This window comes from Enoplosus armatus, chromosome 12 (assembly GCF_043641665.1).
Source record: "Enoplosus armatus isolate fEnoArm2 chromosome 12, fEnoArm2.hap1, whole genome shotgun sequence".
Classification (NCBI taxonomy): Eukaryota; Metazoa; Chordata; class Actinopteri; order Centrarchiformes; family Enoplosidae; genus Enoplosus; species Enoplosus armatus.
In genome coordinates this window covers 18818197-18834458 of record NC_092191.1, presented here as the reverse complement: position 1 = coordinate 18834458, position 16262 = coordinate 18818197, and the positions used below count along the sequence as shown (strand labels likewise).

General features: G+C 42.4%; 2 protein-coding genes across 2 annotated transcripts; one reads left to right on the top strand and one right to left on the bottom strand.

Annotated features, from left to right (window-relative positions):
* Positions 1-4098: 4098 nt before the first annotated feature.
* Positions 4099-4764, top strand: neurog3 (neurogenin 3). Its single transcript, XM_070916539.1, has one exon. The coding sequence runs from the start codon at positions 4099-4101 to the stop codon at positions 4762-4764; it is 666 nt and encodes a 221-aa protein (XP_070772640.1).
* A 475-nt stretch (positions 4765-5239) lies between these two features.
* On the bottom strand, positions 5240-11987 carry pdlim1 (PDZ and LIM domain 1 (elfin)). Its single transcript, XM_070915685.1, has 7 exons — positions 11761-11987; positions 10433-10584; positions 9806-9890; positions 8435-8619; positions 7530-7678; positions 7231-7348; positions 5240-5910 (listed from the first exon to the last, which is right to left on the bottom strand). Exons 1-7 carry the CDS (start codon positions 11851-11853, stop codon positions 5724-5726), a joined length of 969 nt encoding a protein of 322 aa, XP_070771786.1. The 5' UTR covers positions 11854-11987; the 3' UTR covers positions 5240-5723.
* Between the last annotated feature and the right edge of the window lie 4275 nt (positions 11988-16262).

Below are 16262 nucleotides of genomic sequence, written 5' to 3'. Positions count from 1 at the left end.
CAAGGACACTTCGACATGTGGACGGGGGGAGCCGTATGTATGTGACATGCTGCTGATTATTAACCCTTATACAGACAGGTCTGCGGTGTTGGTTAGAGTCCACAGTGGTTAAAGTGCCCTGGATAGTTTGTGCATGATGTTTTCATCACAGCACTGAGCTCCATGTGCACATTTGCTGAAAATGACCCAAAATTAATGACTTCATTAGATATTTCTTTTTACATTTTTTAAAGATTGAAATTCAGGTTAATTATAATTGCTCGGGATGCACCTGCAATTGCTATCACATTTCAGAGTGGGCTGCCTGTACATCGAATATTTAATTATTTTGTTGATTTCATTGGTAATTTTGATTTACTAGAGTTGTGAGGGAGGAAAAATGGCAATAGATCCACCAGTTTAACAGAGTATCCTTATCAATCAGTTAAACTAATTCGGTGACAAAGCAGAATACAACAAAATGAAATAAGATACATAACGAATATTTTCTGCAGATTAGGAAACAGTTTTCACGGAACTATTGGATTTCACGAGAGACTTTCAAATGAAAAGCCCCGTATGAAAGACCTCCTGGTATATGAGCGTTTTATAGAAAAGCCAATATGTTAATCCTTAATGGCTAAATTATAAATGTACGAATGAACGTAGCCTAAATGTTACGTTTCTGCTGGGGATTTCATCCACCCATTTGTAGAAAATCCACATTTGTCCTTGTAATCCACAAAGAGCCACTGATGAACACAATGTTTTGCCTTGTAAACAAGCTATGAGAAGAAAGGGGGAAAAAAGCATGCTGCATTCGTTCAGGGGGTGAAAGGAGGCGACTTGTAGCCACGGCCCTATTCGTGCTTAAAATCTCCAATCTTTATAGAAAGACAAACCGTCTCCATAGGACAGCTATTCCACTGTAATTGGTGTACACTGTCTTCAAAAGCTGAGGTGAGAGGTACAAAGCTTTGCTTGTGAAAGGAAACTCCAAAGCACATTAAAAGTGAATTACTTTTTGTGTAAAGTGTGTTCGGGGTCATTCTGGTCACGACGCGCGCACCTCTCCAAAAGCGCACACGTCTCCAAAGGCGCACTCCATACTTTCTAAAAGGCAGTCACATTGTTGAGGGTTTTCACAAGAGGTGTACATATGGCATCCGGGTTGCAATTAAATGTTTTTAAGATGTTTTTCCTTTCTTGAAGAAGTTTCCTCTTTCTTTTTTGTCCCTCCCGGCAGCTCTTTGCCAGAAAGAAGAAGAGGAGGGGGGCGCATTGAATGGCTTCGCTGCTAGTTTGGGATGACAACAATCTGGTCAGCGAGTTGTTGGACTTTGATTGCCCCCCTCAAAACGTCCTTCAAACAAAAAGCTGAGGACGAAAATAAAGCCCCACCTGGTACCTCTGTTTGCTAAAATAATAATAAATAGATTTCGTTTAATAAATAAGCAAAGGAGACTATAAAGTGAAGTAGTAGAGGAAGTATTAATCAGGAGCATCGGGCAGGTATCACCTGCTCTGGAGCCTGCTCAGTTTATTGTTAAATATTGTTAAATCACTTTTCGTACCAAGTCTGCTCCGATATCTGCTTCTATTTCCACAGCAACTGGGCGCTTATGTTTGCCTATACTTTGCATAACAAGCAGGACACTACAGCACGCTGATAAAAATCAAGGAGAGAGACTGACAACTTCAAACCCACACCTGTCCGTGATATCCGAATATGGATTTGGCATCAATGATTATTTGTAAAGTGGTAATATTCAGTTTACTTTAGACTTTTCGTGCCTTTTATAACAGCAAGGCACCATCTCGTATCTCACGTGTGTATTTGTCCAGTTTATTGAAAGCATATGGTTATCAGACTGTTCCCAAAACACATATTTAGACAGAAAGTTAAGGAGAGCTTTTTGTGATCCTTTGTTGGCAATTGTAAATCATGTTTGAGCTCTGCCACACTCCCCCTCTCCCCCTCACGGGAGCTGAAACGTGTCTGCATATTGTTGACATATTTTTTTTTACTCATCTTTAACTTCCTAAAAGTAGTTATATTGTAAAAAGGCTATGCGCCACTGAGTTGTGGCGATAGTGGACATGCTTTTGGAGATGTCATAGCGCACACTTACAGGCTCACATGAGAGAAGAAATGGACCTTTTATTGTTGTGACACACGACAAGAGCCTTTGTACTATCAGTACACGCAACAGGTTTCACCCTCTCAGACACTCTTTGTTAGGTGGCCCCATGCGTAATTGTCTTTGTCCAACAACCGGAGATTTGCGCTCTAACGCATTAAGCACATGTTTGTCCAAATGTATGTAGCTATTAAAAATGGCCTTTTCTTTGATGTAGATCAGATTTCATTTTCTGAGCTAACAAAGAGACTTGTTACTCTTTAAAATGACTTTTGGCAACACTCAAGTAAGGACCGGCTTGCAGCAGCTTAACCTTCTTTAATGCCGACCTTAACAGGTCATGTGATGTGCGCACAATCAAAAAATACGCAACTGCATACTTAATAATAAACTATTTATTTGAAAATAATGGCGGAGACGCTGTTGTTTTTACCTCAGTTTTCAGTACTGTGGTGCTCTTGAAGTTGGTTTTAGGAGCCAGTTTGCCAGGTTACCATGGCCACTGTGTACCCTGCACGGCACGTGCCAATATTCTGAGTGCGTAAAATGTGGCATTACAAGTCTCCTCGAGTATCCACAGAGATTTGATAACATTTGCAAAAGCAAAACTCACACCTCGCGCTGAAAGAATCCTTTCTGGAGAGAAATACAGTGACATGTTCAGTATTTCCTCATAGCTTCATGTAGCCTTTGCGCATAACAGAACAACCAGCTTAATGTAAAGGTCGTGCCAGCGTCTCTTTATTAACATTAATGACAGACAAGACATTATTACTGATGACAAAAAACAAAGTGCTGACTGGCGTTGTGAGCTTCCAGTGGAGGTGAACACTAACCATCTCCACTCGTGTGCCAGATCATTCTCACAGGGTTTGAAGATGAAGAATGTCTATGCGTAAAAAGAAGATGGATATATTTATGTCATATATGTACACATTTCTTTTGTCCACGTCAGCACCTTTTCTTTTATGCCTTGAACATCTCAGCTCAGGCACTCTGGCTGAAACGCAAATGGCAAAAATAAAGTCCAGCTTGAGGTCAGAACCAAGCGTGTCCTCAATGAACCCCCGAGATAAAGCAAAGCTCCCGCAGTGTTCTCCGCCGAGACGTCCAGCATTGGCTCTGTGAGTTGGAGCAATCACTGCCTGAATGGCAGGATGTTATTACTGTATCATGAACGAGTATGTGAACAGTTACAAGAAGATCCCTAAAGCAGCAGCTCGGAACCAGCAGTGGTCCTGAATGCTCCCTGATTTTTAAATACTGCTTCCCTGCCGACTTTTGGGAACTGGTGGTTGATATTCGCTCTCTACCAGAAAAAGTCAAGTTTGATCTCACCCAGATAAAATAAAAAATATTGTTAACCTAACCTATTAAGAATGCACAAAGAAATACGGCACGGCGAAGAATGAGGGAGAGGGGGAGAGGGTGAAGGACGCGCAGCCTGGAAGCTGATTGGCCACTTGACAGGCGCTGTTGATTCAGGCGCCCACCGCGCAAAAAGATAAGATAAAGGCCATATAAAATAACAGAGATGCGCATCCATCCCTCACTGTCAGCTGCACACATACAGTGTCTGCTGCCTCCAGCTACACGGGAGGATTAACGAGGACGACTGGCTGTGTCTTCATCCATCCACCTGTCACAAGTAAGTGCAAACATATCCATCCATCTGCTCTTTGATCTTGTCCAGATAGAGGTGCAAGCACATGCTTATTCCGCCTCATGTTACCACTTTAATCACTTGAAAACCTGCACTGGGAATAAGTGAAATCATTTCAGCAGCCTGGTAGATTTATAAACATGTTGGAGGCTTATGGAAAAAATCAGGAAATTACGATTTTCCTACTCTAAAGCTTCAAGAAAAGAAGAAATACTCTTTAATACAGTTTCCTTGCGAACCCCTGTAAAATAGTGGTAAATGCTCCTTTACGTGTGGTTGTGATTATATTTAACTGAACCATGTAAATTGCACAGGATGTCTCCTGAAGTACTGCGCGCCCCCTGTGACCTGCACGCCTCCAGAGACTCAGAGGCGCTCAGCAGGTTTTCTGGTCGCAGCCCGGCGAGTGGAGCCGGTGACACCTCAGAGGACTCCAGTGAAAATCTGCCTCGAAAACCACCGACTGTTCTGGGAGGGGACGCCTCCTCGGGGAAAAACCTAAAACACAAAACCAGAAGCGAGAGGTCCGGGCAGCGGGGCAGGCGCAGAATGAAGGCGAACGACAGGGAGCGCCACCGGATGCACAACCTGAACTCCGCCCTGGACGCGCTGAGGAGCATCCTGCCGGCGCTGCCCGAAGACGCGAAGCTGACCAAGATCGAGACTCTGCGCTTTGCCCACAACTACATCTGGGCCCTGACCGAGACTCTGCGCATGGCCGACCATCGCGGACGCACGCCGGATTACCTGCAGGCGGGATCGGGTCTGAGCAGCCCAACAAGTGTTTCCTCCGCGGAGTGGGACGCGGCCTCACCCGCAGAGTCTGGCTACGTGACCTCGGCTGACTTTGACCCGAAACACTGCCACACGCCAGCTCACGCAATGAAGGTTGTGTATCGAGATCAGTCCAGTGTTATCCCCGTTACCTTTTACTTCAAGTCATTCTGTGTGGAAACGCGCGGCTCCGCTGACTTCTCATGATGTCATCTTCTCATGATGTCATCTTCTCATGATGTCATCTCCTCATGAGGAACTCTTCATGACTGCCCACACGTCACGGGTCACATAAAGCACGCGCGTGCTGCTGCGCTGCTCGCTATGGGGTGACAACTTTTAGCTATGTTGCACTTGCAGACACACACTGATCAGTGATCAGTCATTGATTGAGATCCTAACTGTCCAGAGCTGAGCAGTGCAGCCGCGTTTCCTTTCTTCAGTGTGAATTTATTCTTTCAAAAAGCACTGAAACTGAGTTCACAAAGAGTCACAAAACAGAATCTGGTCAAAATGAGTGTTTAAAAGATGAAGCACTTTCCAGCGTCAGCCACAACTGTCATTTGAGCCAGTGTCTTTGTTTTATGACCACAGCTGCACTCAGTTTTTTTCAAAGCAGTCGTACACAGTTTCAATAAAAAGACAAGGGAGCACAGTCAATAACTTGGGAAGACGGAGATAATTGGTTTAAGCTAAAATATTTATTTGGTAATGATATTGAAATGTGTTTTTGCTGCATAGAACTAGGTCTATTTATTTAATAAAAGTGTAGAAAACATGTGTCTTGGGGTGAAAAGTAGTCTGGCTTTCATTGTTTCCATGATTCAAAAGCACATATGCAAAGACAAATATTACTTATTATATAACACAGTGGCTGCCATTCAAATGGGAACATTTTTTTCTTTTTAGGGATAGAAAAAAAAAAATGAATGCCATTATCTCATAGTATTCATAGATTTTCCTTTTGTAGATGCCAAAGTTAATGTGCAAATCAACATGTTAAAAGATGTGGTTCTTTACTCTCCTGCCTACCAGTGACTGTACTGAAGTGTAATGCAAGAGGAGACTGTTTTACAGTTTCAGGAGTAGCCTGAGCTAAATGCTGCGATGTCTTGTCATGGCGTCCCATCGTGGCGTGCAGTCCGAGGCCGAGCTCAGGGGGCGCTCTACTTGGGGAAGACGGTGACCACGTCGTAGCCCTCAGGCGGAGTCACTCGCTCGCGTGCGTGCTTCTCACAATAAATCTGGTCCTCCACAAAGAAATGTCCCTTCTGTTTTAGGTTGATGTCGCAGTCTGTACAGGTGTAGCACTCGGGGTGACGGAACTTGTCCCTCAGCTTTACCACCATCCCCCTGAAGCAGAAACATCATGGTAAACTTGATGAACACAAAGTTCTGGAGCTTATCCAGACACTAATTCATGCACTGTAGAAAGTTAGGAGCCTACACTACATGGCCAAAAGCATTTGGACACCTGAACATTACACCCATATGTGATTCTGTCTCAGTCAGTGTTCCAGTTCATCCTAAAGGTGCTGGATCAGGTTGAGCCACACCAAAACACAGAAAAACATATTTTTTAATGGACCTGGCTTTGTGCACAGGAGCAGGTTGACAGTAAAGGGTCCTCCCCCCACAAAGTTGGGAACACAATGGTCTAAAACATCCTTGTATACCGCAGTGTTAAGATTTCCTTTAATTTTGGCATTTTTATGCTTTTATAAACAGACAGTAGAGAGAAAGGTCGGGAAACAAAAGAGAGAGAGATGCAACAGACATCCCGGCAAGACTCGAGCTGAGGACTTAACGGTTCATGGTCAGTGTCCTAACCCCTAAGCTTCAGGGGCGCCCCACATTTGGCCACATATTTTGTGTTATATGCCATTCGGATTCTCATATACTGTTAACTAAGCAAGATAATAGTGTGTAGTCTGTATAGAAAATGAGTCATAAACGGAACAAGGGCTAATATATAGTAAATTAACTGCTACTACAGACGTTTCATGCAATTTATGAAAACAGTTCAAGATGTAGAAACGATTAAGTTCATTTTCATACGTTTCAAAATGTCACAGTCTCTAGAAAGAAAGAAATGATTCTATTGCATATTATTTCACAAGACAATATAGCTCTAAACAACAACAACAAAACTTTATAAATAATCCTATCATCAAATAGGGTTATTGAGGGCATCTGGGCACATAATTAACCCACAAGTCTGTAAGTGGATCTTAACTGGACATGACAGGAGCAAAAGCTCTAATTATGCAGCCTGCTGGAAAACACTGTCACAAGTAACTCCATAGATGTGAAGGGACTTTGAATCCAAAACAGTTAAGTCCACTAAAATGAAGTAAAAAATGTACAGAATATGTTTTGGGGGAAATCATTTTAAGGCAACAGGACTTCAGGAAAACAACGGACACGTTTGTCCTGTGGTCTTGACTAAATTCTGCCACAAGGTGGAGACAAACTCCAAACAAACACCCTGGGGCCCTTTGTGTCGCATCACTACATTTTGTCACAATGTGAAAGTAAAAACACAAAGCAAGATAAATAGCAAGTGTCACTGAATCTCCTGAGGGGAGAACTGAACTCCATAAATGGCTCTGGTGCGCTGCCTTAGAGCCGCAAAACAAACAAGTTATCTGTAAAACTCATAAAAATACTTACACAATCCCAGATCCACATTTGTCACAGGTTGGTAACTTCTCTGTGTTCCCCACTGATGATCCAATCTTTGTCGAGGGTGCTTTCACACTCCTGAACCCTGACGGTTTATCAGAGTCACCTACAAACATCAGACACACACAGATAAACAATCTTAACATAGTTTTTGAGGTTTCACTGGTTCTGAACAGGTCTATAATATTTCTTTTCCCTAGGATTGTGTCATTTTAAGCAGAGAGTCATTAGCAACAAATCCTTGGTTACCCTTTGAGGAAGCTGTGAGTAATGACCGGGACCCGTACCTGTCTCAAGAATCTCCTGAAGTACTTTGAAAGAAGCCGACTGTCGTGGAGGCTCATCGGACTCTTGGTTCTCCTGCAGCATCTTGTAAACCTCTGAATCTGCTGCTACATGCGGCCGCTTGCCTGTCTCCGATGCATCTGACGGAGCTCTGCGAAGAAAGTGTGTACATTTCAAGATGTCTGCAGGAGTCAGAGGATGCAAAACTGTCACAACATTCTTCGGAGACAAACAACAAACACCTTTTCATCGTCCCTGATGTTGACACATAAAGAGCTTGGCTATAAAAGTCCAAGAGATCACAAAACCTTTGCTTCTTTGTGTCTCTTGGACTTCTCCTGGTCTCAGACACCTTTTGATGTTGAATTACGCTTCTGTTTAATACCTAAAATAGTACCTCTTAATATTGTGATTTAGTTTAATATTGTGTTATATTGCCATCTTTTCCTGGTGTTGAAGGCTGCATTAAGAGATGCAATTCTCTTAATACAGCTGAGTGAACACCTCTACCTGCTTGGCCATCAGATCCACATTATAAAATATTCTGGCAATACATACGTATAACAAAACACCCTGTAGACAGAAAACAGACATTCAAGACAGACAGGTTGGAAAAGGATCTGTCAGTATTCTGTCATTGAAGAGCAAAACAAATCCTCATACATATAATTTTATATTACAATATAAATATATATATTGATGATCGATACATTTTCTGGAAACTGCTGAATACCCACACTTTACAACTGACACATAATAATGGAAGTACAACTGACCCTTTTAAAACTAAAGCATCAATAGTACTGCATTTGCTCTGGGGTCTGTCTTGACTTCATCTTGACCCCCTTGGGATCCAGTCTCGACTTGGACGGGACTAAAGTGGTGTCATTTTCATTTCTTATCTTACCTGTTGTCAGGCTCATTAGCTGTAGCCATGGTTTTAACTTCGTCCACGGCTGAGTTGAAGGTCTTGATGTTCTCTGAAGAGTAGAGGCCAGAGGGGCTGTTGTACTGGTTGGTCACAACTTTGGAGCCAAAACCGGAGAACGGCAGAGCGCTCCTGTTGTGGGTCGAGCCTATGTGTTTCACCTCCTGTAAAAACAGAGGTCACATTTTTACTGTTTTTGTGAGTAACCAAGCAACAGGTGGTGAGTGCATGTGTCGGATATTTCATATAAATAACTAGCAGACTGTCTGAAACGTGCAACACTGGTGGTGCAAACTTGACGAGATGGTGTTCACAGCTTTTGACGCCTTCAGATGAACTCATCTTATTTGGAATTTTATTACGAGCTTGCACATGTACACACATGCAGTCAATATTTTGATATTATTAACATTACTCAACATTTGAAAACACCCAACCTCTAGTGTTTTCAACAACAAACTCAATAATGTTGCAACTGCAGACTTTGAGAGTTTGGACTTGGAAAACTTGTTCAACTGAAAACGTCAAAACCGTCTTATTTGCTTCTTCAACTGCTGCTTGTAGTTAGACTCAAAGTCACACATAATTTAGCAGGATAATGTATGACTATGGCTTATGCCTTGCTTAAAACGGTCATTAAAGACAAGCACGTCATGACACTGGCATGCCATCAAAGTGGGCACATAAATACCACCAAATCCAGCTCATGCTTCACAGTGGGAACACGGAAATGCCTCCAAATATAGCTCATGCTTCAAGCATCTGACATTTAAATTGCAGAATACCCCGGAGTCTCTGCGAGCAAGTAATCTTACACAAAGAAACTGAACACACTACTGTAGCACTGACAGGCGTTATAGTGGCCTAAAAAGTACGAAATAATGGTTTAAAGTAATAAAACAGTGAAGAGACATCAAAGTGACAGACTCCACACAAGCGCTTGAAACACGTGTTATTGTGTGTGTGACAAAAACGCACAACATTTGTGACTTGTGAAACACACACACACAGTCTGGGACACATCACACCGTTTCCTACATGAATTGACACTTTGGCCTCTTTGGCTTTCCACTCAGCGGGCAGGAACTGAGGCTTGCGTCACATCTTGGCTGATAAACTACCGTCTCCTAGGAAACCTCCTGTTGGGAAGTAAACAATGACTTCATCGTTGGCAGTATAAAAAAAAAAGCCCACAAGCCTTTGGGAAAGGAACGTGTAGGCTTCTAGAAACTGCATGGCTACCTGTAAATGGGATTTCCCTGATTTCAATCTAAATGAGAGAGTTGGGGGGGTCATTGTAGAAGCTCAAGTCCTACATCCAGCTGTGATATTGAGACAGCAGACACATACCCGTGGCTCTGATGCAAGATTCATCTTGTACGGATGCGTCCTCCCTTCCTCAGATGAAAGCGGTGACCACATTTTAGATTCTGACCTGCGGAACAGAGGAAGGACACGAAGACTTCATAAATATTGTTAAAAAATGCTGAAATCACAAAATAATCGTACTCATATTGACTTTAAATATTACATGCCTGAGGTTTTTCTGTTTCTGGGTGTGTTTTCCTGTTTAGCTGCACGTGAACATGATGATAGAGCCATTGCAGCAGGTACACTCTTTTGCTTAACCCCACCCTGCGTTCAACACATTCCCTTTTACTTTGAACAAACACATTTGCTTCAACCTGTCTGCTGAGTCCACTTCAACACCCCTGCTGCTTGCGATCATCCGCTACCAGAAAGTTATGATGTAATGCACCGACAGGACACAGGATTACAGCATAGCTTGGCACACAGACACTTCTCAAACTAAAGGTTTAAGTAAAACAAAAAGGCAGACTTGCCCTTTCAAAAGCATGAATAAACACAACTTCACTCCCCGAACACCTGGATTGAGGCTGAGCTGTCTCATATTACTCAGTGTTTTTCAGGCCCGCGGCTATGCAGATCAGACAGGCACATGCTGCTACATCCTACCTGTCTATGGAGAGCACCATCTCCTCTATGCACCCCTTGATCTTGTTCTGCGCTTCCAAGTGAGTCATGTTCTCTGTGGGTTCTCCGTCGATAGCCAAGATCATGTCTCCGATACACAGGTTGGCCTGGGCAGCTTTACTCCCGGGCGTCACCTACAACACAGGAGACATAAGCTAATTGATAAAAAACGGCAACTTTTTGGACTGTATGTGAGGTTGGGTTATACGGTTTTAAAAAGGTATCTGACGCCTGCAGAGGCAAAGCTGTACTTTTATATCTCTTTAAAAAAAATATTTCCAAAAAAATAATTGTATAAATTAAACACCACATACACATAAAATAACTTGAATCATGAATGTGTGGGAAACACAACTTTGATTTAACCTTATAGTCTGAAAGTCTCTTCTAACCAGAGAAATGAATTCTACTGCTGTATCGTTTAACTCCGACCTTCAAGGACCTTTTACACACCTTACATTATTTACAGTCAACACAAGCAAAGCCACTGGCAGGGAGGTGTTTTCAGTCAGCGGCTCAGGCTGAGAGACACTTTATTGAAGATAAAGGCTGGAAGCAGAGAGAGAGACTCTGGCACAGTCCAGGAATTCCTAATCACTTTTCCATGGGTGGAGTGGACTGACCACTGCAACAACACTTTCAACGGGAACAGCAGCCTCCACTCACGCAGAGTACACAGTGGAGGGTCATTTATTCTGATTCATTACTGTCACAGGAGAGTCACACTGTGAAGGCAATGATCGATGCCTACTAAAGCTCTGCGTTTATGAATACCCTGCTGTTGTAAAGTACCAGAATGGGCTTTAAAAAGCTTTAGGTTTACTTCCCTCCATATTGTACTTTTAATTTGAAGTTAGGACTCAGAGAGATAAAATATGAGTTCGTAGACATGATGAAATGCTGCTATATTTCGACTATTTTTTTCTTTAACCTGTACACTAACGTTTACAGTTGCATTTTAAGACACAAAAAAAAACCCCTGACAATTCACCACCAACAGACAGAGGAGTAAAACACTGGACAACAGGTCACTATTGCCAGTAGAAGAAAGTACAAGAAACCCCAAAGTAACAGCATACCGACACTGTCAGGAGAGCTAAGGTTAGCTTAACTAGTGATATCAGTTTAGCCTCTGTGAACTAACGTTAGCCGTATGTAAAAACTAGCTAGCTAACGTTAACTAACCCTGGGTCTCTATCGGTCTGTTCTCAGTAAAGTTTGAGGAAACAACGAGAGGTGAAAGTTTCGTCGGGACAAGCCCAGGTGAGGTTACACTGAACCACAATGCAGCAGCTAACAGTAAAACTTACCCGGGAAATAGTCAGTGGCTGCTCGAAGTCCTTTCCCCCAACCAGCCTGAATCCCCAGGGTCCAGGACCCTGCACTACCACCCGGAGAGGCATAGCGTAAAATGCTGTTTTTTTTAAACAGTCGGCTGTTAATGTGTTTAAAGGTCTGTCTCAGACCAGCAGCTCACTTCCTAATGCGTATGACGTGCAGTGATCGATAGTGAAAAGTCCCAGGCAGGCTGCGGCTCCGCAGACAGAGGAGGGTGGACCCTCAGGTTACAGTTGGACGAATAGTTTTTGAAGTTTCCACGCTGATAAGTGAGAGCACAAAGATCGTGTATTGAGAAAACGCCCCACTCCGTCATGTGTGTGTGGGGAGGCTGACCAAGCTTCCAGGGATGTGAGGTGATTTTGTCATAGTGGTCACGACAAACATTTTTATTTATTATATATATTATATGATTCCAAAGCCCAATAAAGCTTATTCCTCTGTGGCACAAAGTGTTAAAAAACACATACATTAGTTGACTGGGTGACATGTTCCCTCAATACAATAAACATGGACACTGTCGTTTGTTTTCTTTTTGTTTGTTTTGCTTTTTTATTTTGAGGCAGTCCCACATGCACCACCCTGCTGCTGTAAATGTGCACCAAATGTGTATTAATCCGCAAGACTGCATCTGAAAATAGTCCCCAACAAATCTACTATTTACTCCTGTTTGAGTAACAGGTGCTAAAAACTGCAGTGCCCAGCTGAATCAGGAAATGTTTGTGGCCCATTTTAAAGACTGACATCTTCATTTGGAGTGACTGGGCCTGGAGCTGGGTCCACAGACAGGATCGGGACGTCAGGAAGTGAGAGATGGACTAAAGCATCCCTGGTTTTGGTCTTTCCATGGGAATAAGACAAAGATAGGATGATGCCAGACTTATCCTTAAACGGAGAATGAAGTCTCCTGAGCATCAAACACACATTCAAACAGTTACTCACAACTTTGTGTTTATTGTGTCCTGATGAAGAAAATAACAGAAGTAGAGAAAATGCAATCTTCGCCTCCACTTTGCCCATTATTTTTAACAGGACACCTGTGCATTATCACTCTCTTAATGTATATCCATGTAATATAAAATGCTATTTAACAGGGGGATTTGTGAATTTAAACCTGACTGAAACCAGACAGCTACACAAAGACATTGCCCTAACTGAATTAGAGCAGAAAATACCAATCATTCAAAACATGTTAAAGAATTGCAGTCAATAACGAGTAATACAATTAAATGATAGCTCTTAAATGCAGCTTCAATGCTTTTAATAGACATATCGAGTTAACTTTTCGCCGCACTGAAAACACTTTGAAAGCAGAGCAGAGTGAGCCCTCCTCACGCCTCGCTCCTCTCAGATGAGCTCCAGTGTTTGTTTTAGGGATGTCGGCCTGCCGGTACGTCACCGTGTTATATGCAAGCTTACCATTTATGGTAGAGCTAAATCCCAGGATGTGGAATGTGCCGCTCCCAAAACTTGAATTCCTGCTCGAGGATCTCTGCTGAAAGTAGGAGAGAGAGAGAAAAAAAGCTCCGGGCAGACTGACTGAAACACGTCCTTTCTTGTGGGGTTTACATGGATCCTTAACAGGCCTTCAAGTGTGCCAGAGAAGTCTTTGAAAGTGCTTGCTTTAACGTGAGGCCCTTACAATGTAGTGGAGTGAAAGGTACACCAGCTCCTGACTGTGAAGGCTGTGAAAACACATCTGTCAACGTCATCACCCTAATGGGATTTTACATATGTGACATACTGTGCTTGTGAACATAGGACCATAATGATTTGACATTACAGAAGTTACCCTTGTAGCATTAACTGTCCAGGATGTAGCCTCAATGATGTACTACATTAAAAAAGATCATCAGATAACAACAGGCAGTTCACCAACCCAGAGACTAACAGCTCCACCTTTAGCTCACATGAATTTGCATCCGCTCATGATTACACAGCCACAGAGGATGTGCCTTTAAAATAAACCTTTATACCGCTGCAAGACTTTACTCCATTAACTAACACGCCAAATGACCTTAGATGCTATAAAAATGCACAGCTCGATCTCTGCAACCCCCAGGTCTTTGCCAGAAATGAAAACAGGTAACACACCAAATGGTTTAAATGGTTTATTAAATATTGCATAATACCGAAGTCACAGCAGTGTATAGTATCTTTATTTTAATATTGTCAATGTAACAGCACTGCAAATTGAAGCAAACAAACCAAACCTGTTGCAGGTTGTGCGTCTCATCAAACTAATCCATTCTTATGATTATTAATCATTAAGTTAAAGCATTGTGTCACACTTTTAGGTACTTGCGCAGTAACTGACAAGTTCTTAGTCAATGTTTTCCCATCACAGAGACTAGGACTAATGGGAAAAACCATGGTTACATTAAATATATGTCATGGATACATTTCAGTGATGCTCCAAAAAAAAAACAACAAATTTTTTTTTTAATGAAAATGAGGCACGATTTTTGCGTCTAACATAAGGCAATATGATCCTCACAAATGGCAGCGTAATGTTATGCGTCAAACTTCGGTAACGCTCCACACTCTGTGCTTTGCCAAAAATCCTTCAGGTAAATAAACTGCTGCAAGTGACAGAGAGCTCAAACTGACGCTCCCACCGCTCACAGTCTATTTTTTATTTTACATATTTACAATCCTTCTTGTGCCATGCTGCTCAATCGTCTGCATGTTCATTCAAAATGAACATTCAGACTTTTCTTTTTCTTTACATATTATGTGTGCACTGTGCCACATTCATATATTCATACATTCATACACTCTGTGATGTTTTAGAGAGGACAGTATCACAGGAACAATCTAGAGCGAGTTATGAGTTATGTTACGACTAAACGAGTGATTGTTTATTTGTCCATCATGTAGTGTGTTTGAGATCCTTTTGTTCTGTCTGGGAAGGAAAGCTACCGTCTCACAGGCTCCAAACCAATCAGCACATTCATGCGGAGCTGGAGTTACACAGGAACACAAATGTTTAGCCAGCGGTGGAGAGAAAAACATGCTTCTGTGGTGTGACAAAATACCTGAACATTATATCAGTGCTATACAGGCAAACCCATAACGCAGTGTATCATATCGAGAAAAACAATGCCTCGCTGATGTTGGCAAAACTGTCAGTGGTGATGTGCACAAGAAGAAACAGCAGATTTTGTCTCAACAGCAAATGTCAGAGACGATGAAACACTGATTGCTACTGAATTTGGTTACATGAATGAACTCCATCAATTATTAAACCTCACTTATGTGGCAGCCACACACACAGCTTCAAACCACGTTCCGATCAGGTCAATGTATCATCACTGCACAGCTGTAGCTAACACATTCAGGTGCAAAAAAAAAAAAAAAGGTATAGTAAACATACACTTTTAGATCGAGTGAGAGTTACTGTTTTACCTTTCAATACTTCACATTATGTTTCTGATTTTCAGGCAGTCATGAAGAGATCTGCTGACAGGTAGAGCCCGCTGATAGTCTGGCACCATCTGATTAGAAATGTGTGGATTGGGCAAAGGATCTGACTTCAGCTTCAGGTCAATCCTGCTGATATAAACTAACCCGACTACAAAATACTTCTTAGTGATTGCCCTGCTGCATCCATCTGCTAGTCCGAGCAGGTCATAACAAGCACTGAGACATTTTTGCAAGTACTATCTGACAGCTCTGTTAAGGATTGATGAGCACAGTGCAGCGGTTGATGACAACGAAGAATTTGATGAAAAGCGCAAGCAGAGAAATACAATAGCTATCGTGTTTCCGTCTGTGCGTGTGGAGGATCTACTCTGACACGCCGTGTGTGCCGCAGGATCGGACGGTGCTGGAGACGTGGGAGCTCTGCACTCGCAGGAAGACGGCTCTGGTGCTTTGATAGCGGAATTCAAAGCCATCTTCTGTCGGGGGGGGGGGGGGGTACTGAAGAGACTGTTAACTCTGTCGTCACTTCTGTTGCCTTTAAGCTAAAGGTGGCAGATATTGAGGCGTTTGCCGAGTTTACTGTTTCATGCTCTGATTTGATTTGTCAATCTCTTATTGATTTTACATTTCATGCTGCACTAATGTTGACCTTCTTATTTAAATCACTCCACTAACTGTATTACCCAAGTTGTAGTCATTACATATGAAAATATGTAGCCATAGTTTGGAAGGCCTCTTAAAGTTTTCTGTACACATTTACATGGCTAAAACATACAATCTTGTTAGTAAGGACGGGGTTAAAATCTCAATATGCTCTTATTTTCTAAGACACCTTGTCGGCTTTGCTTAAAACATGAAATAGCTTTTTGTGTCACCGCTGATTAATGTACTATTATCTTGTTAGGTGGGATCTCCCTAAATGACCAAACAGGAAGTTAAGTGCTACCACGCCTGTCCTGTGGTTGCGCTGCAGCCAGGCGTCTACCACCAGCTACCTTACAGGCATCAGCCATCAGCAAACACAGTTTACTTCTAATTTGACAGAGGA

Bases quoted from the DNA above. Each gene is read 5' to 3' on its own strand.
- neurog3 (XM_070916539.1), top strand. From the start codon at position 4,099: ATGTCTCCTGAAGTACTGCGCGCCCCCTGTGACCTGCACGCCTCCAGA.
- pdlim1 (XM_070915685.1), bottom strand. From the start codon at position 11,853: ATGCCTCTCCGGGTGGTAGTGCAGGGTCCTGGACCCTGGGGATTCAGG. The intron at 10,585-11,760 runs GTAAGTTTTACT...CCTGTGTTGTAG, and splicing joins AGCCACTGACTATTTCCCGG to GTGACGCCCGGGAGTAAAGC. The intron at 7,679-8,434 runs GTAAGATAAGAA...CTTTCTTCGCAG, and splicing joins GCTAATGAGCCTGACAACAG to AGCTCCGTCAGATGCATCGG.